A 16,238-nucleotide genomic window follows, 5' to 3' on the forward strand; every position below is an offset into this window, starting at 1 on the left:
GGGCCAGATCGGGGAAGGACCAACTCTCCTAGGATCGTGAGTCGACTGGTAGGACTCTCTCGATCACGAAAAGACATCCCACGCTCCGATCGGCAGCTGTTCAGCCGAGATATAGCGTACGGAAAAACCACTATTTTTCGAGTAATGATATGCAGTCCTTCGAAAGGCTATATCTCAGCCAAATAGGGCCAGATTGGAGAAGGACCAACTCTCCTAGGATCGTGAGGATCCTGACTATCGAACGGCATCAAAATGTCGACTTCGAAAATGAGGCCGATTTTTGGCAAATTTAATGATGTAACCATCATGATTTTTTGCGAAAATCCTGAAAAAATGGATGTCCTTTTTTCCGATGGCAGTCGACTGGTAGGACTCTCTCGATCACGAAAAGACATCCCACGCTCCGATCGGCAGCTGTTCAGCCGATATATAGCGTACGGAAAAACCACTATTTTTCGAGTAATGATACGCAGTTCTTCGAAAGGCTATATCTCAGCCAAATAGGGCCAGATTGGAGAAGGACCAACTCTCCTAGGATCGTGAGTCGACTGGTAGGACTCTCTCGATCACGAAAAGACATCCCACGCTCCGATCGGCAGCTGTTCAGCCGAGATATAGCGTACGGAAAAACCACTATTTTTCGAGTAATGATATGCAGTCTTTCGAAAGGCTATATCTCAGCCAAATAGGGCCAGATTGGAGAAGGACCAACTCTCCTAGGATCGTGAGGATCCTGACTATCGAACGGCTTCAAAAGGTCGACTTCGAAAATGAGGCCGATTTTTGGCAAAATTAATGATGTAACCATCATGATTTTTTGCGAAAATCCTGAAAAAATGGATGTCCTTTTTTCCGATGGCAGTCGACTGGTAGGACTCTCTCGATCACGAAAAGACATCCCACGCTCCGATCGGCAGCTGTTCAGCCGATATATAGCGTACGGAAAAACCACTATTTTTCGAGTAATGATATGCAGTTCTTCGAAAGGCTATATCTCAGCCAAATAGGGCCAGATCGGGGAAGGACCAACTCTCCTAGGATCGTGAGTCGACTGGTAGGACTCTCTCGATCACGAAAAGACATCCCACGCTCCGATCGGCCGCTGTTCAGCCGAGATATAGCGTACGGAAAAACCACTATTTTTCGAGTAATGATATGCAGTCCTTCGAAAGGCTATATCTCAGCCAAATAGGGCCAGATCGGAGAAAGCCCCTTGGCTTGGACCTCCCGAGAGGACGAGGAGATACGGCGGAATCACCCGCGGAGGAGGCATCGCAGTTTGTGGCCAGAGAGGCTCTCGGCCAATAGAACTGGAGGTAATACAATCCACGGAAAAGTGGAAGTTAAAGTCTCGCCTTGCTTATCAGGGGATATTCTCTCAGGAGGAATAAAGATATTTCATTAATGTCCACAATCATGGAAGATATATAATTATTTCTGCGCCAGAACTGGCATTAACTGGCATATATATCGATACAAATATTGTTAAAAAAGACACTAGGTGGCGCAACATTGTCATTTTCAATAAAAATACGGCAGGGGGTGCATTTAATGTTAAGTGGAAGCTTTTAAAGCATTTTTGTTTAAACATTTTTAAATAAAATAAATTGAATAAGAAGCTCAGAAAACATAAACTGCTCATGCTCGCAATCAATCTTTCAATATTAAGTCGGCCTACTTAGGGTCGTACGGTGGCGACGCCGACCGCCCTTACACGAATTCATTCTGCTAGAAAGTACTGTCCAGACAAGCAGCGACGACGCTAATATTGATTTTATACTTAGTGTCCAAATTTGTATTCATTGTGTTACTTGACAGTGAGTTTATTAAACAATTTTATAAAATATAGTACTAATATATGAAATACGAGTATTCCTTACTTAGTTTAGTGAAACGCTTTTCATACAGAAATAATTGACTATTGTCAGACTATTGTCTGGAATATAAGACACATGCGATAAAGATTTATTTTTCTGTATGAATTACAAATTCGCAATAATGAAAAAAAACAAAAATATATACAAAAAAGTAACAAGAATTTGAATACAAAAATATTTATGTACTCTCGTCTGTAATTATAATTCGCTCCTGATAAAAAGTGGTAAAACAACTGATGATTGTTCAATTCACGAAACAAATACCTTTTTTGCGAATGATCGTCAAAACCTCTAAAACTCAAAATGTACTTAATTGCAGAATACATTAACCCAACATTTGCACAAATTACAACCAATATTTGCCCTCCCAATGTTTTTCGCTAGCCGGAAAGTGTTAACGGTCAAAGCTAATTTGCTAAGCACTAGCATTCATGAAAGCCATTGAAGCCTTCCGTTGTGTCGTCAACTGAAAATGCACTTTCGAAAGACTAGCACTTTATTGTGTTGTGTTTTTGGTTCCGTTGTTGATAAGCTAAAAATAAATAAGGCTAATGTTATTGAAATGATAAAACATAGTAAAGAAGGTTAAATGAACAACAGAATGACCAACAGTATGCACGAAAAGCTTATGGGGAAAACAAAGGAACATAACCAAATATAAATTCAGAAATATCATTCAGTTTTAAAATAGGTATTACAAGAACCGCGAATACCCTCCAAAAGTATCATAGAGTCTTCTACTTATGATTCTTATTTCCTGCACTGAAACATCAGCTGCAAAACCCTGACCTTTTCAAGGGTATACGCCGATTTTCAGACCCTAAAATATGTCCAGATCCCTTTACGCAGATTGACACATTTGACACGCACAAAAAAAGCTAATTAAATAGGTACAAGTATAGGCAAAACAAAAAAAAACCGCCTTAGGTGACGGGTCATTGCATGTCAGTGGACAATTTCTCGCATCTGTCGCTTAATTGTTTTCAATTAGTTCTACGCCACAAGTAAGCTCATTATGCACTTAGCAAATGAACCGAAATTGCTTCAATTTTCAATGGTGGAAATGTTTTTAGGGGAGAGAGTGACAGATGTCTCTGGGTCGCCTCTCTCATGGTAATTAAATGTGAAGACGCGCTGCGCTGATTTTCGTAATCTTTACACCAACCTCTAAACAGTCGACAGCAAAACAGTAAAAGCCACAAAAAGTTTATGATATAATGAACCGACGAAAACTGTGTAAAACCTGGCCGAGGAGCCAAAAACTGCAGTCGTCTTGTGGCTCTTTTACTGCCTTGCTGCTGCTGCTGTAAGTGTTTTTTTTTTGTTATTTACAATTGTTACTGGTTGTACAAAATATCCGAAGCCCGAAAGCCGAAAAATTAAAGCGAAAATCGGTGTCCGACGAACGAAGTCGCGACTCGATCCATTCAGTGCGTGATCCGCGCTCAAAGTAACAACTTGTGCCACCGCAAAGAGGCAACGTCCATAGTGCGCGAGCGAGACTCGATTTGGTGTATAGCTATAAATATACAGAAAAAAAAAAATTTCAATAATATAGTGCCCAGTAGTGATAAGCAAACGTTCCACAACGTTCAACCGCAGTCCAATCCACAATTTCTCTTATCACTGACCGAACTCTCTTAACTTAACCATGCAGCCAGTACTGGAATCAACAATTTATAAACTGATAAGAATGACAACGTTCTTCGAACTTATCACCGGCTTCATCTACACAGTCGGCATTCTGACGATAGCCGCCTTTCTATACGAGAACCTCAGGTCCTTGGTGGGGATCATTAAATCGTTGCTGGAACCGTATTTCCAGCCCCAATTACCAAAGACTTTGGTCGAAAAGTATGGCAAATGGGCAGGTGAGTTGTATAATCCACAGTGTTGCGAAAGTTTCACGCTTCCTACATATACATACATACATACATACATATGTAGGCATATATTTCTCCGATATTTGCATATTTGCTTGAACCCCCGGCGACTGGCAGCATTTAGTTTTTTTGATTTGCCTTTCCTTGTTGACTTTCTTTGAAATGCAAATTGTTTACCCTAGGTGCGGTGTGAGGGTTAGATGTGTACTATATTTACTATGCCTACAGTATCTGGAAAATTCCTTTATCAAAAAATTCGCCTATAATAACTGAATATTTTGTAAATTGCTTAGGCATTCAATAAAACGCTGTAATAGCACACTATTCCCACATTTAATACGAATTTCGTGAGTTTTACTCTTTTGAATCATTAGACTAATAGAAGTTAATTCTCTTCCTGTTCATTAGTAATATATTATAGTATACTGCATACTGTAAGATCATTACAAGCATTCATTGCTTTTAGTTACTCCTCGTAAGTGTTTTTATTTGTATTCAATTTTTAAAGATTTCATCTATATTTGTAATCCTATATTCCTTTACATTATTGGCTTTCAATGTCCTTTAGTGTACCCATATTCCTAGATTTTCCATATTCCCTATATCTGAGGATACATTCACTTATCCCTTAATATTAAGGGACTCTCAATTTCGAGCATTCATAAAGTACTTTCATTTTGACCTAGAATCTCATTTAGTTTCATTTAGAATAAAATTTACACAGAGAATTATGCAAATGTTTGTCTTAGTTAGCTAACAATATTCTCCCACAAAGTTTTTGTTGATATTTCAGTTTATAGAGCAGCAAAAGTCATTCAACTCGAAACCGAAAGCCGGTTTCGCTTTGCGATTTTTTCCCCCCCATTTTTATGTTCATTTCTTTATTGTTAATTTCGTTTTTACTTCACGATTTCGTTTTCAGTCTCGTGCTTCTACACGAACGTAAACGAATGTAAATTTAACTGTCGCTAATCGCGTTTATTGTTTTGAATTAATAATTGACCTTCAATGGCAATGGGCGATCGTGATCGTCTTGATCGAATTCTGCATATTTTGCCTAATTCAATTACGGATATTTTCATGCCTCGAAAGGCCGATTGAATCCATACTCAGTGCTCAGTGTTCAGTGTACACGAATCGAGCTGCAAAATCTTTGCCCCATTCATAATTATCTAGCAACACGCAAGCGCAACAATCGATGGTGGTGGCGCTGCTGCTGGTCATGTTTCTGTTGCACAAATATTTGGCAACGCAACCAATAACTGGCTGGAGCCGCCACAACCGAGCAGGTTGTGCTTCTACCAGTACTTTTTTGTGGCCATTCATAATGTTTGCATTGGTTTCGACAACCACAGCCGGCAAGCAGTGGTATCTGGCAAACTGGCAACTGACGAAGTGATTAAAAGACACCAAACTAAATAAAACGAGTTGATTAGCAGACACATGCTAATTTGTTAAAGATTTGGTAAACAGATCTTTCATATTTTCGGGAGTACACAAACGAAAGTGTCGAAATTTTGGAATTATAATAAATGCTTACATCAGAGTGTTTCTCCAAAACGTTCTGCAGGTCCCTGTCTAATTTATAGATATCGAATTCTAATTCAAGAGCCACCAACAGATCGCTAATAAGGAAAATCTAGTGAACAAGGTTTTAAAATTACATAGATATTTCGTTTTTATCTTTTGGTTATAGTCAAACAGTTTTCTTTTACTAAAGTGATCTTCTATTGCCAACTCTTTAGCTAAAAATCTACCTAAATAAACATGTTCAAATATGTATACCCCTTTGAACAACCTTCACCCTTTGCTTCCTTTCACTTCACAGTCATTACGGGTGCCACAGATGGTATTGGCAAGGAATATGCCAGAGAGTTGGCCCGTCAGGGCCTTAATCTGGTGCTTGTCTCTCGCACCAAGGAGAAGCTGATTGCAGTCACCAATGAGATTGGTAAGCTCAAACCCAGTCAATCTTTATTTTTACTGTTGGAAATGGTTTAACATAATTCCTTATTACAGAGAGCCAATACAAAATAAAGACCAAATGGATAGTAGCGGACTTTGTCAAGGGTCGCGAGGTGTACGAGCACATCGAGAAGGAGCTGGCCGGCATCGAAGTGGGAATATTGGGTGAGTAAGATGTACATACATAGACACAGGTACTGCCGCACCGGGGCAGACAAGTGCTTCATCATTGTCCACAGTAGCAAACGGCAATCAACAGAGTGGCTTTTTATTTGTGTGTTTCGGTTTGGTTTTGTTGCCCCCTCTTTTTTTTATGTTTATGTTTTTGTCAATGTCATATAATAATAATTGCTTGCAATTATAATGCCTCTTTTTTTGGTCTATTGGCGAGACGAAGAGTTGTGTGTGTGGCTTAGGCGATGTTCAAGTACATCGACGATGTGGATGGAATTTTATTCGCCAAAAATTCATAAACGCTTTGACGCGCTTCAGCAATTTACATTTTCATTGCGTTTGGCGGAAAAGAGAGATACTCGCAGAGATAGGAGAGACCCGACCTTGTTTGCGCTTCAAGGCATTTTCTGAAACGACCTGACATTGATCTTGAACATGGAAATTGATATCTCTCTCTCTATCTCGTTATCTTGCAGTTAACAACGTGGGAATGATGTACGAGTACCCTGAAAACTTTGAAGAGGTCAGCGAGGATCTGCTGTGGAACCTGATGACCGTCAATATCGGGTCTGTGCTGATGCTCACTCGCAAGCTGCTGCCTAGAATGAAGGCCGCCCGCCGCGGGGCCATCGTCAACATTGGCTCCTCCTCGGAGCTGACACCGCTCCCCTACCTAACGGCATATGGTGCCAGCAAGGCATTCATGACCTATTTCACCAGAGCCCTAGAACGGGAGGTGGCCCCCCACAATCTCGACGTACAACTGGTGCTGCCCGGCTTTGTGGTCACTAAGATGAACGCCTACTCCGAACGCGTGATGGAGGGCGGCTGGATCTTCCCCAATGCCCATAGCTACTCCCGATCCGCCGTCTTTACCCTGGGCAAGACAAGCGAGACCAACGGGTTCTGGGTTCACAGCGTGCAGGTACAGATCTGAATTATTTCAACATACACATTTGTATTCTTTGTTTTCCCTTTTTCCAGTACTTCTTCATGAAGTTGGCTCCGATCCGCATCCGAATGGTCTTTGCCCATCTGCTATCCAGTCGCTTGAGGTTCGATGGTCTTGAGCAGAAGGCAAGGAAAGAAAAATTGGTCACTTAGCTGGGCTTTGGGCCGTCCTCACTTCAACTGTGTTACAAGTCATATATGTATATATGTATCTTTGGTTCGTAGTCTAAATGTTTATAAAAGTAACAAAAATAATTTTGTACCAATTTAAGAATAATAAAATTAAATTAAAACAAAACAAAACGGGTCTTCAATTACTTCTTCCACAATTCCACACTTGCACATAACAAAGGCCTTAGATTAGAAAGATACAGATGGGCATGGATACTCTTCATTAACCTCTTTCTTTATTATCCTCAAGAAAGCACATATTCGTATATAAGAAATAAATACGAGTATGACATTGTTTCTCTTTGTTGCAAGCTCGTGTTCAAAATCAGCATACCCTCCTTCTGTGCTGGTATTTTTATAAGAAGAGACGTGAAAAAACCGGCTGGCCAAATCAATAGCCAAAATGCATGCGGTAAAAACTCTACTCTTGTGCATTGCATAACCACACCACTGCAATTTTGTTTTGCTAAAAAGCAGAATGGGGCATCATGGGATCAGTGAGAATTCGGTTTGCAGGGAGAGGTGTACGGTTATCACCCGTAAAACCGGTTGGCCAGCGAAACTACTGACCGACAAAGCGGTAAAAAGCCAAAAAAGCCATCAGACGGAAGCGAAGCCTCCAAAAGCCTTCCCCAGAGATGACGCTGGCTGCTTCGCTTCATTGCAGCCACTTTGTGCTACTCTTTGTGTTTCTTTTCTGTGAATTTTGTATTTTATTGTAACCTTTTTAGCAGCAAGTGAGGCTTCAATTTAGCATGTTGCATGCAAATGAGTTTCGGGTGGTTCAGGGAGGATGGGGGATGCACTCAATGATCTCTCGAGGAACTGCCCACAATATGACCCAAGGCGCTTTTACAATAGAAGTTGTCGATGACCTTTTAATTTCTGATTGAGGAGGTCATTGATAGAAACCACTAACAAAAATTGGTACATGATTATTGAATTAATAAGAGAATGCAGACAGATGTTACTCCTCATTACATTGATGCTAATAGCTTTATAAATATATGGACAAAAGGGATCGAAAATTAAACCTATGTTTTTTGAATGTAGTTTTTCCATTAAATGATTTCTGATCAGTTTCCGATCAGGATCAGGAATATATACTTTTTTGCATCTATATGCCACATATGTACATGATATACATTCTACATTCTACATGATATATAAAATATACCAAGCTGTATTTATAGCTACGCCCCCAAAAATATGCTTTTTGTTCGGTTTGAAATGCTACGAATACGGAATGATAAATGTAGTACGAAAGTAGACGGTGGTGTTGAAGCCATTTTTGAATCTGAACAAAAATGGAGATAGTTTGATTATGGCAGTGAAGCAATGGCATCCCAGCTGGAACACAACCAGAGCTTCAGGGTACCTTCTTATTTGTAAGCAAATTTTGAAAAATCCAAAATCAAACAATCAAAGATCAATAACCAAAAGATATTCATCTGATATGAGGGGCTGGACACGATATTGGAAAAATATCTTTGTAAATCTCGAGAATATTAAAACATTTTCAAGGTTTTTTTTCTAGTTGTTTTATTCCTGCAGTAGGTTGCTGTTGTTTTTGTTGCTTCTGTTGTTTTGTTGCATGTGCATTTGCTTTGTTATTCACAATAAATTAAAGAAAAGTCAAGTAAAATGCAGTTATACATTATGTAGGTCTTACTAAATACGAATGCGAAATAAATTTGTGGTTTAACAATGAAATAATAACCAAATTCTTGAATGTTCTTATTGATGGCTGTGGCTGTTGTTCTTGCTGCTGTGCATCATGGTCTATAAATTGCAAATTAAGTCAATTCCATTGCGAAACGAAAACGAAAAAAAATTCATAAAATTAAATTTATGATTAGAACAGATGACGCCGTGGCCGACAGAGCCGTGAGGATGAATCGATCTTGCACCGCCGCGAAGATGGAACAAATCTAGCGCAGCCCTAGAAATATATACGGATAGATCGATATATGTATGTACATATGTACATAAGTGAGCCGAATCGGTGGGAAATTGTAATTAATGGTACTTACCTCTCAGCATGGGTGGACCATTCATCATGATCATCATCATCACCAGAACGATAATGCTGATGCTGAAGACGGCGAGCCCCCTAAGAACTGTGCTAAACTAATCGCGGGGCCTGACATTTGGCAGCTGGTGGCTTTGACGTCATCTGCAATGTGGGAATTAGTTTGTTTAATACTATAAATGTATGTACTAATGTATATTGGGTATTCCATAAATCGCAGATTGAATAATTGTTTGCAATTGAAAACTGTTCGAGATTTATATAAATTTTCGCTTTTACTTTCGCCTTTGATTTGTGTTTTGTTTGTTCAAGTGGTCGAATTGGCATAAACAATGGCAATAATCTATTTAAAGTTTATTTTTAGTTCAACCATATAATTCATTAAGGGATTTGGTCACGGCTAAACGCCTATCTGGATACCTGCTCACCAAATACTGCGTTTTTTCTATCAACAAAGTTTGTGATACATTTAATAAAAAGTAATTATAATTTTCCACCTTCAGCGTATCATAAATTCTGACCATAAAAAATGTCTTTGAACATTTTTATACTTCTGCCGGCAGCATTGAGAAAATTTCGGGCAAGATTTGAATCACAAAATAGAAAATTGCGAAATAGAAGAGTGAAAAATTTGGAAAATGTTGTGTGAAAACGATTTTTAATGTGTCTCAGGGGAAAAGAGACAGCATGAGGCTGAGCGGGGCAGGAAGGTGCTCAGTGGGCCATGTCGAAATGTTGTCGTTAAAAAATAGAACAAGAAAGTCTATTTTTTCGTTTTGGAAAATTATTATCGAGCTGCCACTGCCAAACGGCGGCTGCCAAGAAATTTTCAACGATCGCTTGAGGTTCTGTCAAGGTTTCACTTCTATGCTAAAGAAATCTGACCGATGGCATCTCGAAAGATTTTTTATTTGATTTGCGTGGGCGTAATTGAATTAATTAGGCGTTGTACTAGCTGAGAGAAGACTCACCTGGCTTAGGTTACTAGTAGAAATCCATTAAATGCTAACATCTTAAACGCGTAAGGTCCTAAAACTCCTCCTAGGCCACAAGTTGTTCATGATTTGGCTTGGAATTGAAATTCAACATGTAAGCTATCCTTGATTGATTGATTGATGATTGATTGGGTTGATGGGTGGGGTTGTTTAGAAAGCGGCTTCGTAGAAGGCATAGAGCAGAAACAGCAAGAAGGCCAGGATCAGGAAGGTGGTGAACAAACTTCTGGCTTCATTCATTTTGATAGGTTTTGTTGTTGTTGTTGTTGGTTGCTAATGATTACAATGGAAATTATGGAATTAATTAAGTTAAATTTTGGCAGTCCTGGTAGCACACAAAAACACACACTTTTGTGGGGTATTTCTTATTGGGGCACTGCTCCAACCGTTCGTAGCTAAAGGCACGCAATAACTGAGACTCTGAATTTTCGGATCTGAATTCCGCTTCTCCACAAAATGTTGGCCAGCGCTTGGAATTATTGCTGTAGCAGACACACGCACTCCCATAGATCTGATTATATATATTTGATAATACATATATAAAACATATATTCAGATATTTTGATCATGCTTGTATGGGTGTCCAGTTGTTGCTCATATTTTCTTTGCTGCGGCACAAATATTTCCCACATTTTCAAAAATATATATATGTATATACCACACACATCAGGATGGCATATATGCATATAGGTTATAGTTTGGTATATTTTCAAGATATATATGCTTGGATTCCATGGGATTCGACTTCTCTCGCTCTCTCTCCAAAAATTATTCATTTACTGGATTGCACCTAGACAAATTTGCGTCTCTCTTTAAATCTGGATCGTGGACCTTGTCATTTGAAAACGTTTTTCGAATAATTTTGATTTATTTTGTCTGGGATTCATGGAGGCAAAAGAGCTGTATTTTTTCCAGCTGCCTGTTTGTTTTATCAAGATACATATTTATTTACTTTCCACCACCAAATGGATTTGCCTTGTTTGCTGCCGCAATGTTTCCAAATATTGATGGAATCTTGAACATTCCCATTGCAAACCAAACATCAGTCACGTCACGTAGCCCCATTGAGTTTATGGGTCTTAATGAGTTTTCCAAGGATTGTTGATTGATTCTCATTTATTCGAAAGGGATTATCGAAGTTGGGCTAAGTGGGTTTTTGAATATACCAAATAAACTTATTTTTTGAAAAGAATTACCTGAATGTCAGGGCTATGTTGTTTATCATAAATTAAACAGTATATTTATATGGATTTAAAGATCCCGACAGAGATTCAATTATTCTTTGAATGAAATCGATGCATGGCTTTTTAGAGAGGATCCCTTGAAACCCTGAAGGATACCAAGTTTATAAAGAATGCCTACTTTATTTACCTTTATAGTGCTTATAGCTTTTTCGAACGTTTTTCAACCCCTAGAACATCCATTTTATCACCAGTCTTACCCCATATTCCTGCTCAAAGGACCTCCTAGTGGCCCTGGCAGTCTACAATACTGCATAGATGAGGTACAGGCAAAAGAGCAGGAAGGCCAGGATGCCGAAGGTGGTCATGAGGTTCTTTGCTTCGCTCATATTGATTGGATATTCTGAAAAAAGATCCGGGAAAATATTGTTTTCAATATTAGATTGGAAGGAAGCCAGACAAAGATATATAAAATATATGACTGTCTGTTTTTATACGGCGCGTGAGAATTTTAATTTGATAGGAACATTCAAAAGGCGGCCATAAATTCCGGAAAAACACATATCATTTTGTTTTTTAAAATAAGCAAATTAAATAAAATTATATTCTATTCTATATAAAAAAATGTTTATATAAAGAAGACAGATATCACAGCCATATGGAATCTAAAAACATGTAGTCTCTGCATCTCTTTTTTATATCTATTTGAGGTTTCTTTGCTTTATACAATATTGCTGATAGAGCAATCAAAGAACCGTCCGTCTATATAGATGGGAATAATTCCAGTTTTATAGATTGGAACAGTTCCAACAAATAAAAGAATTGATAAAATATTTATTAGCACGGCACACTTGAATTCGATTTTAGAATTTTGCTTTTAATGGCGGAGGAACTACGAATCGTTGACGGGGTCGCACAGATCACTTGAGTTTGCTCCTGGTTTACCTTTGATTGCTTTTTGGGGGAGACACAATTTCGTGCTATTAACTGGTGAAAGACTTTAGCTCAACTAAACCGAACCGTCCACGAATGGCACGCACTTACCGTCCTCCCTGTGATATAGATGAAATACTTGCGAACTGCAAACATTTGCCGTCCACTGGCATACACACTCAACCAGAAGATCTGACAAGTGGATATAGAATCACATACATATACCCGTAACTATATGTGTGTCTCTATGTATATAGCAAAATGTTCTGTAGCATCGGCCAAAACGAGATGCCACTATACTAGTAGGGGGCAACAAGTGCAGACTTTTTGGAAAGTCGCAAAGATATAACATCGAAAATAAATAAAATAAATCTACAGCGCACATTTTGACAGTTTTCGAGCAGCCGTTGGCCGGATCTAAAGCTCAACCACCACCGCTACCAACAATAACAATACGCTTATTATAAATAATTCTCGTACACCCAGACACCATATTGGTGTTCCATTTTAGTCACACGAAAAAGAAATCATGAAACATATTCTTCTGAACTAATTGACAGATAGACAGATATTTTGGAATCTCCCGCAAGTGCAAAAGAACTGGGAACATGAATATGAAAATTGATTTGAGATCTTAAAGATTTTTGAGGTCAGGGAAATGCGTCAAGACAGTGGCGTATTCGAAAAGGGATGATAATCGTTGTAGAATGTAGCACTCCTTCCCTTTTTCGATTTAGACATGCATCAGATTATAGATATATATTTATGTCTAAGCACCACCCAGCATTTTCATAAACAACATATCGCTTATATTAGGTCCATGACTTCTATAAAAAATACACACTTTTCGCAAAGCTGACACTTGTCATTAAGTCAATTTGAAAATGCACTGCGCAAATGGCGGAAAACAAACGGAACGACGGGACAAACATTCTATATACATATTTGAAGGTACATATTTTGGACATATGTACATCTATATTTATGTGCAAAAACCGTATTGTACCTAATGACCAAAACAATTATGGAAAATGGAGGAGATAATTTTCTCTTAGTTGAACTCGAACCCTCATGAAATCAGAATGAAATATTTGACGATTGGAAAAAGCTTTTTAAAAATTGATCAGAAATTTCAAATGTATTTTTGGTAAATGCATTTACGAAATATGTAGTTTTTTTGTTTGAGTAAAATCCATTTAATGTATTGTACGTGAGAGTGGTTGCGGCTGCTGGACACTAAGGCAGCTGTGAACACAAGGCGTATGCGTAGTATTTGGTATAAATTTGGTGGAAATTGTGTAAGTGCATGATTGTCTGCTGAAAAGTAAATTGAAATACATGATCAATTTTGATATATCGTACAAGGTCATATACAATAGATGGAACACTTAAAACGTCCTGAATAATTAGTAGGAAGAAGAAAAATTGAGATTAAACTGGAAACACAAGCGTGGTTTCGATATTTTAACTAGGTTTTCCAGTAAACTTATTTCATATTTCTTTGTTGAAAAACAAGACGTGCCATTTCTTATAGTGCTCATATGTGCACGCATACAAAAACACATGTACATAAATACACTCTCGTATATATATTATGGTTCATTTCGTCATCAACGGATCAACAAATCTTTAAGGTCAAGGCGAGTGAATACTGGAACACTCGATGAGAAACTGAGCAGCTCAGAGAGCAGTGAGAACTTGGAGAACTCCGATAGAAGCTAAGCTCAATCCACAGCTGTCGAGGCTTATCATTAAGGTCTCTCGGGGTCCCTCACTCTCTGGGAAAGACGAAATTTTTGCGCAGTTTTCGCGAAACCAAAGTAACGAGCGGACGATTAGAAAATAATGCGTTGGAAGCTACTGCTAACCGTGTGCTTAGTTATAGTCACTAAATTGGTGCTGGGAAAGAACGTCAAATATGCGGAAGCCGAGGCAGAATCGGAGATCGAGTCGGGGCAATTCTTTAGCCAACTCTACAAGAGCAATCTCCGGCAGATGGTCCGAATGAAGAATGATTCGGCCGATCCCTGCGATGACTTCTATGCCCATGCCTGTGGGAACTTTGATCAATCACTGGTGGATGAGGATGAAGTGCCACCGTATCTGTACAACAAACAAGATCGAATGCTCTTTTTTCAGGCACAATATGGGAACTTCCAGACGTTACCCGGTCGCTTGATCTCCCAACTATACTCCGAGTGTCGAAGCAGAGGGGAGAGCCATGTACTTAGTGTGAAGCCCCAGCTCCCGCATTGGGAGCGTCTGCTGGAGGAGATCCCATTCCTGAGAGAGCATGGAGAAGTTCTCTCCGCCTGGCCCTTCCTCCGACATCAGTGGGAACGCAGGCAGCTGGATGGTAGGCTCAATTGGATCGCTCTCTCCGCTCAGCTCGCGGCGCATGGGTTTCCAACACTTCTCCACATCTACTTTGCCCCACAAACCATCTATGTGAGTCCCTTGCAGGATCTACCATGTCCCAGCCTGGCGGAGTTCCAGTCGAGCATGTCAGATGTCCTGGAGGGTCGCCACCCCAATGTGGGACACATAGTGGCCCACGAGATGCGAATCCTTTGCCGAGGAATGAGAGGAGAACTTCCTCTGGTCAGGAGTCTTACAAGAAATGGCGGGACAACGCCCAGACCCGATCAGGAGCAGCTACTTCTCGACGACAACACCATGGAGTACTTCCAGCACTTTTTCGCCACGCTTAACTTCACTGAGGAGCAACTGGAGACGGCTCGAAAACTCCCTTTGGATGTGCAGAAGATCAGCCAAGCCTGGCAGGTCCTTCGGCAAACGGAACCTCGCATCGTCTACAACTATGTTCTGTGGCAGCTCAAGGAGCAGCTCCTCTATACCGATTGCTTCCAACTGGCCGAGGAGTTTGAGAGATTACTTCACTGCGAGTACTGGCAGTGGCATGTCCTTAGCCCTCAGATCAGCCGAGAGGTGGCACTGGCCTCCTATCAACTCCATACCACCCGCTTCCAACAGCGGCGTCGCTCGACTCTGTCTCGAAGGGATTGGTATGGCCATCTGCTCCCAGCATCCGTGGAACGAAAGGAGCTGCAGGTGGCCCGCCTGCTGCAGTCCCATGCTCAGGCCTACCTGAATATCACGGAGCTAAACCATAACTACAGGAACCTGGGGTTCTCCAGCAATGCCTTCCATAGGAACCTTCTACTCCTCAGACGAGCGCAGCTTCGTCACAGCTTCATCTCCCCCTACATCGACGAAGAGGATGTCAATGGACCCGCCTATTTCCTGCGACACTTTCTGCACTTTGTGCTGTTATCGCTCCACCGACCCACCTATCACTATTATGCCACCCAGGGCCTGGAGCTGTGGCGCCAGTCTCATCTCCTACTGGACACTGATGGACGATACACCGCCTTGGACTGCCTGGAGCGGCAGTCGCTGCAGCAGTACGACTCCCGACTAGCACCCATTTACCGGCAGCTCAGCGCGGATGAGATTGGGGAGATCTTCCTTTTTTATCGCTCGTTTCAGGCCTCACTGCGGGACTATCGCTTCTGGCTTCAGGGCGAGCGCTTCGCCTTTGCAGAGGCTTTTGTTCTGAAGTACTTCCATCTGGATCCCCAGCGGGTGCTCTTCTATGCGGTGGCCCAGCAACTGTGTAGCCGGCAGACGGATATCTTTGCTGCCCAACTGAATCGGGGATACATGAATATGCCAGAGTTCCAAGAGGCCTTCAAGTGTGACTTGAAGCCCGATAAGCCTATGAATCCACCAGCCAGGTGTATGATTAATATGTGTGATTAATCTGAAATTAGTAAATGGACCTTGAGAAACACAAAAAAAACCATCGCTGCAAATCACAAAAGATATGCATTGGAGAATTTGAATAAAGTTGTATCTATTTAAGTACTTTTTTCGAACGGTATTGACGATTTTCAATCAACCAAATGTTAATTTCTAATTAGCCTTAAGACTTGTACATATGTAAATATCCTATAAATAATTTAATGGAGCTGACGAAATTACCAATCTCAGACCCACATGTCGTTCATTTATGGGTACGGGTGGCAAATGTACCAAAAAATTTGTCTGTCTAT

The 16,238-nt window shown here is 40.3% G+C and overlaps 2 protein-coding genes and 2 long non-coding RNA genes across 10 annotated transcripts; 2 read left to right on the forward strand and 2 right to left on the reverse strand.

The window, feature by feature from the left end:
- The first annotated feature begins 1,692 nt into the window (after positions 1 to 1,692).
- LOC4816951 (hydroxysteroid dehydrogenase-like protein 1) lies at positions 1,693 to 7,153 on the forward strand. Of its 2 annotated transcripts, XM_015180415.2 has the most exons (6): positions 1,693 to 1,817; positions 3,535 to 3,748; positions 5,589 to 5,711; positions 5,780 to 5,890; positions 6,376 to 6,824; positions 6,884 to 7,153. In XM_015180415.2, exons 2-6 carry the CDS (start codon positions 3,571 to 3,573, stop codon positions 7,001 to 7,003), a joined length of 981 nt encoding a protein of 326 aa, XP_015035901.2. In that variant the 5' UTR covers positions 1,693 to 1,817; positions 3,535 to 3,570; the 3' UTR covers positions 7,004 to 7,153. The 2 variants fall into 2 exon arrangements, with proteins under 2 accessions (XP_015035901.2, XP_001356525.2); XM_001356489.3 differs by lacking the exon at positions 1,693 to 1,817 and having other exon boundaries at positions 3,321 to 3,748.
- LOC117184092 (uncharacterized) lies at positions 1,949 to 3,337 on the reverse strand. Of its 2 annotated transcripts, none has more exons than XR_004469294.1 (2): positions 3,210 to 3,337; positions 1,949 to 2,409 (listed from the first exon to the last, which is right to left on the reverse strand). It is a non-coding gene; the product is annotated as an uncharacterized lncRNA (long non-coding RNA). The 2 variants fall into 2 exon arrangements; XR_004469295.1 differs by lacking the exon at positions 3,210 to 3,337 and adding an exon at positions 3,043 to 3,194.
- A 1,404-nt stretch (positions 7,154 to 8,557) lies between the features above and the next one.
- LOC26532641 (uncharacterized) lies at positions 8,558 to 12,290 on the reverse strand. 3 transcript variants are annotated; one of them, XR_004469499.1, is made up of 5 exons: positions 12,274 to 12,290; positions 11,490 to 11,632; positions 10,025 to 10,321; positions 9,055 to 9,197; positions 8,558 to 8,963 (listed from the first exon to the last, which is right to left on the reverse strand). It is a non-coding gene; the product is annotated as an uncharacterized lncRNA (long non-coding RNA). The 3 variants fall into 3 exon arrangements; XR_004469498.1 differs by lacking the exon at positions 12,274 to 12,290 and adding an exon at positions 12,175 to 12,267; XR_004469497.1 differs by lacking the exons at positions 11,490 to 11,632; positions 12,274 to 12,290 and adding an exon at positions 10,398 to 10,521.
- Positions 12,291 to 13,853: 1,563 nt separating this feature from the next.
- Positions 13,854 to 16,175, forward strand: Nepl9 (Neprilysin-like 9). Of its 3 annotated transcripts, none has more exons than XM_015180418.2 (2): positions 13,854 to 14,238; positions 14,302 to 16,175. In XM_015180418.2, exons 1-2 carry the CDS (start codon positions 14,008 to 14,010, stop codon positions 15,943 to 15,945), a joined length of 1,875 nt encoding a protein of 624 aa, XP_015035904.1. In that variant the 5' UTR covers positions 13,854 to 14,007; the 3' UTR covers positions 15,946 to 16,175. The 3 variants fall into 3 exon arrangements, with proteins under 3 accessions (XP_015035904.1, XP_001356526.1, XP_015035903.2); XM_015180417.2 differs by lacking the exon at positions 13,854 to 14,238 and having other exon boundaries at positions 14,330 to 14,518; positions 14,626 to 16,175; XM_001356490.4 differs by having other exon boundaries at positions 13,861 to 16,175.
- The last annotated feature ends 63 nt before the right edge of the window (positions 16,176 to 16,238 follow it).

The sequence above is a fragment of the Drosophila pseudoobscura genome, chromosome 4 (genome assembly GCF_009870125.1).
Source record: "Drosophila pseudoobscura strain MV-25-SWS-2005 chromosome 4, UCI_Dpse_MV25, whole genome shotgun sequence".
NCBI lineage: Eukaryota > Metazoa > Arthropoda > Insecta > Diptera > Drosophilidae > Drosophila > Drosophila pseudoobscura.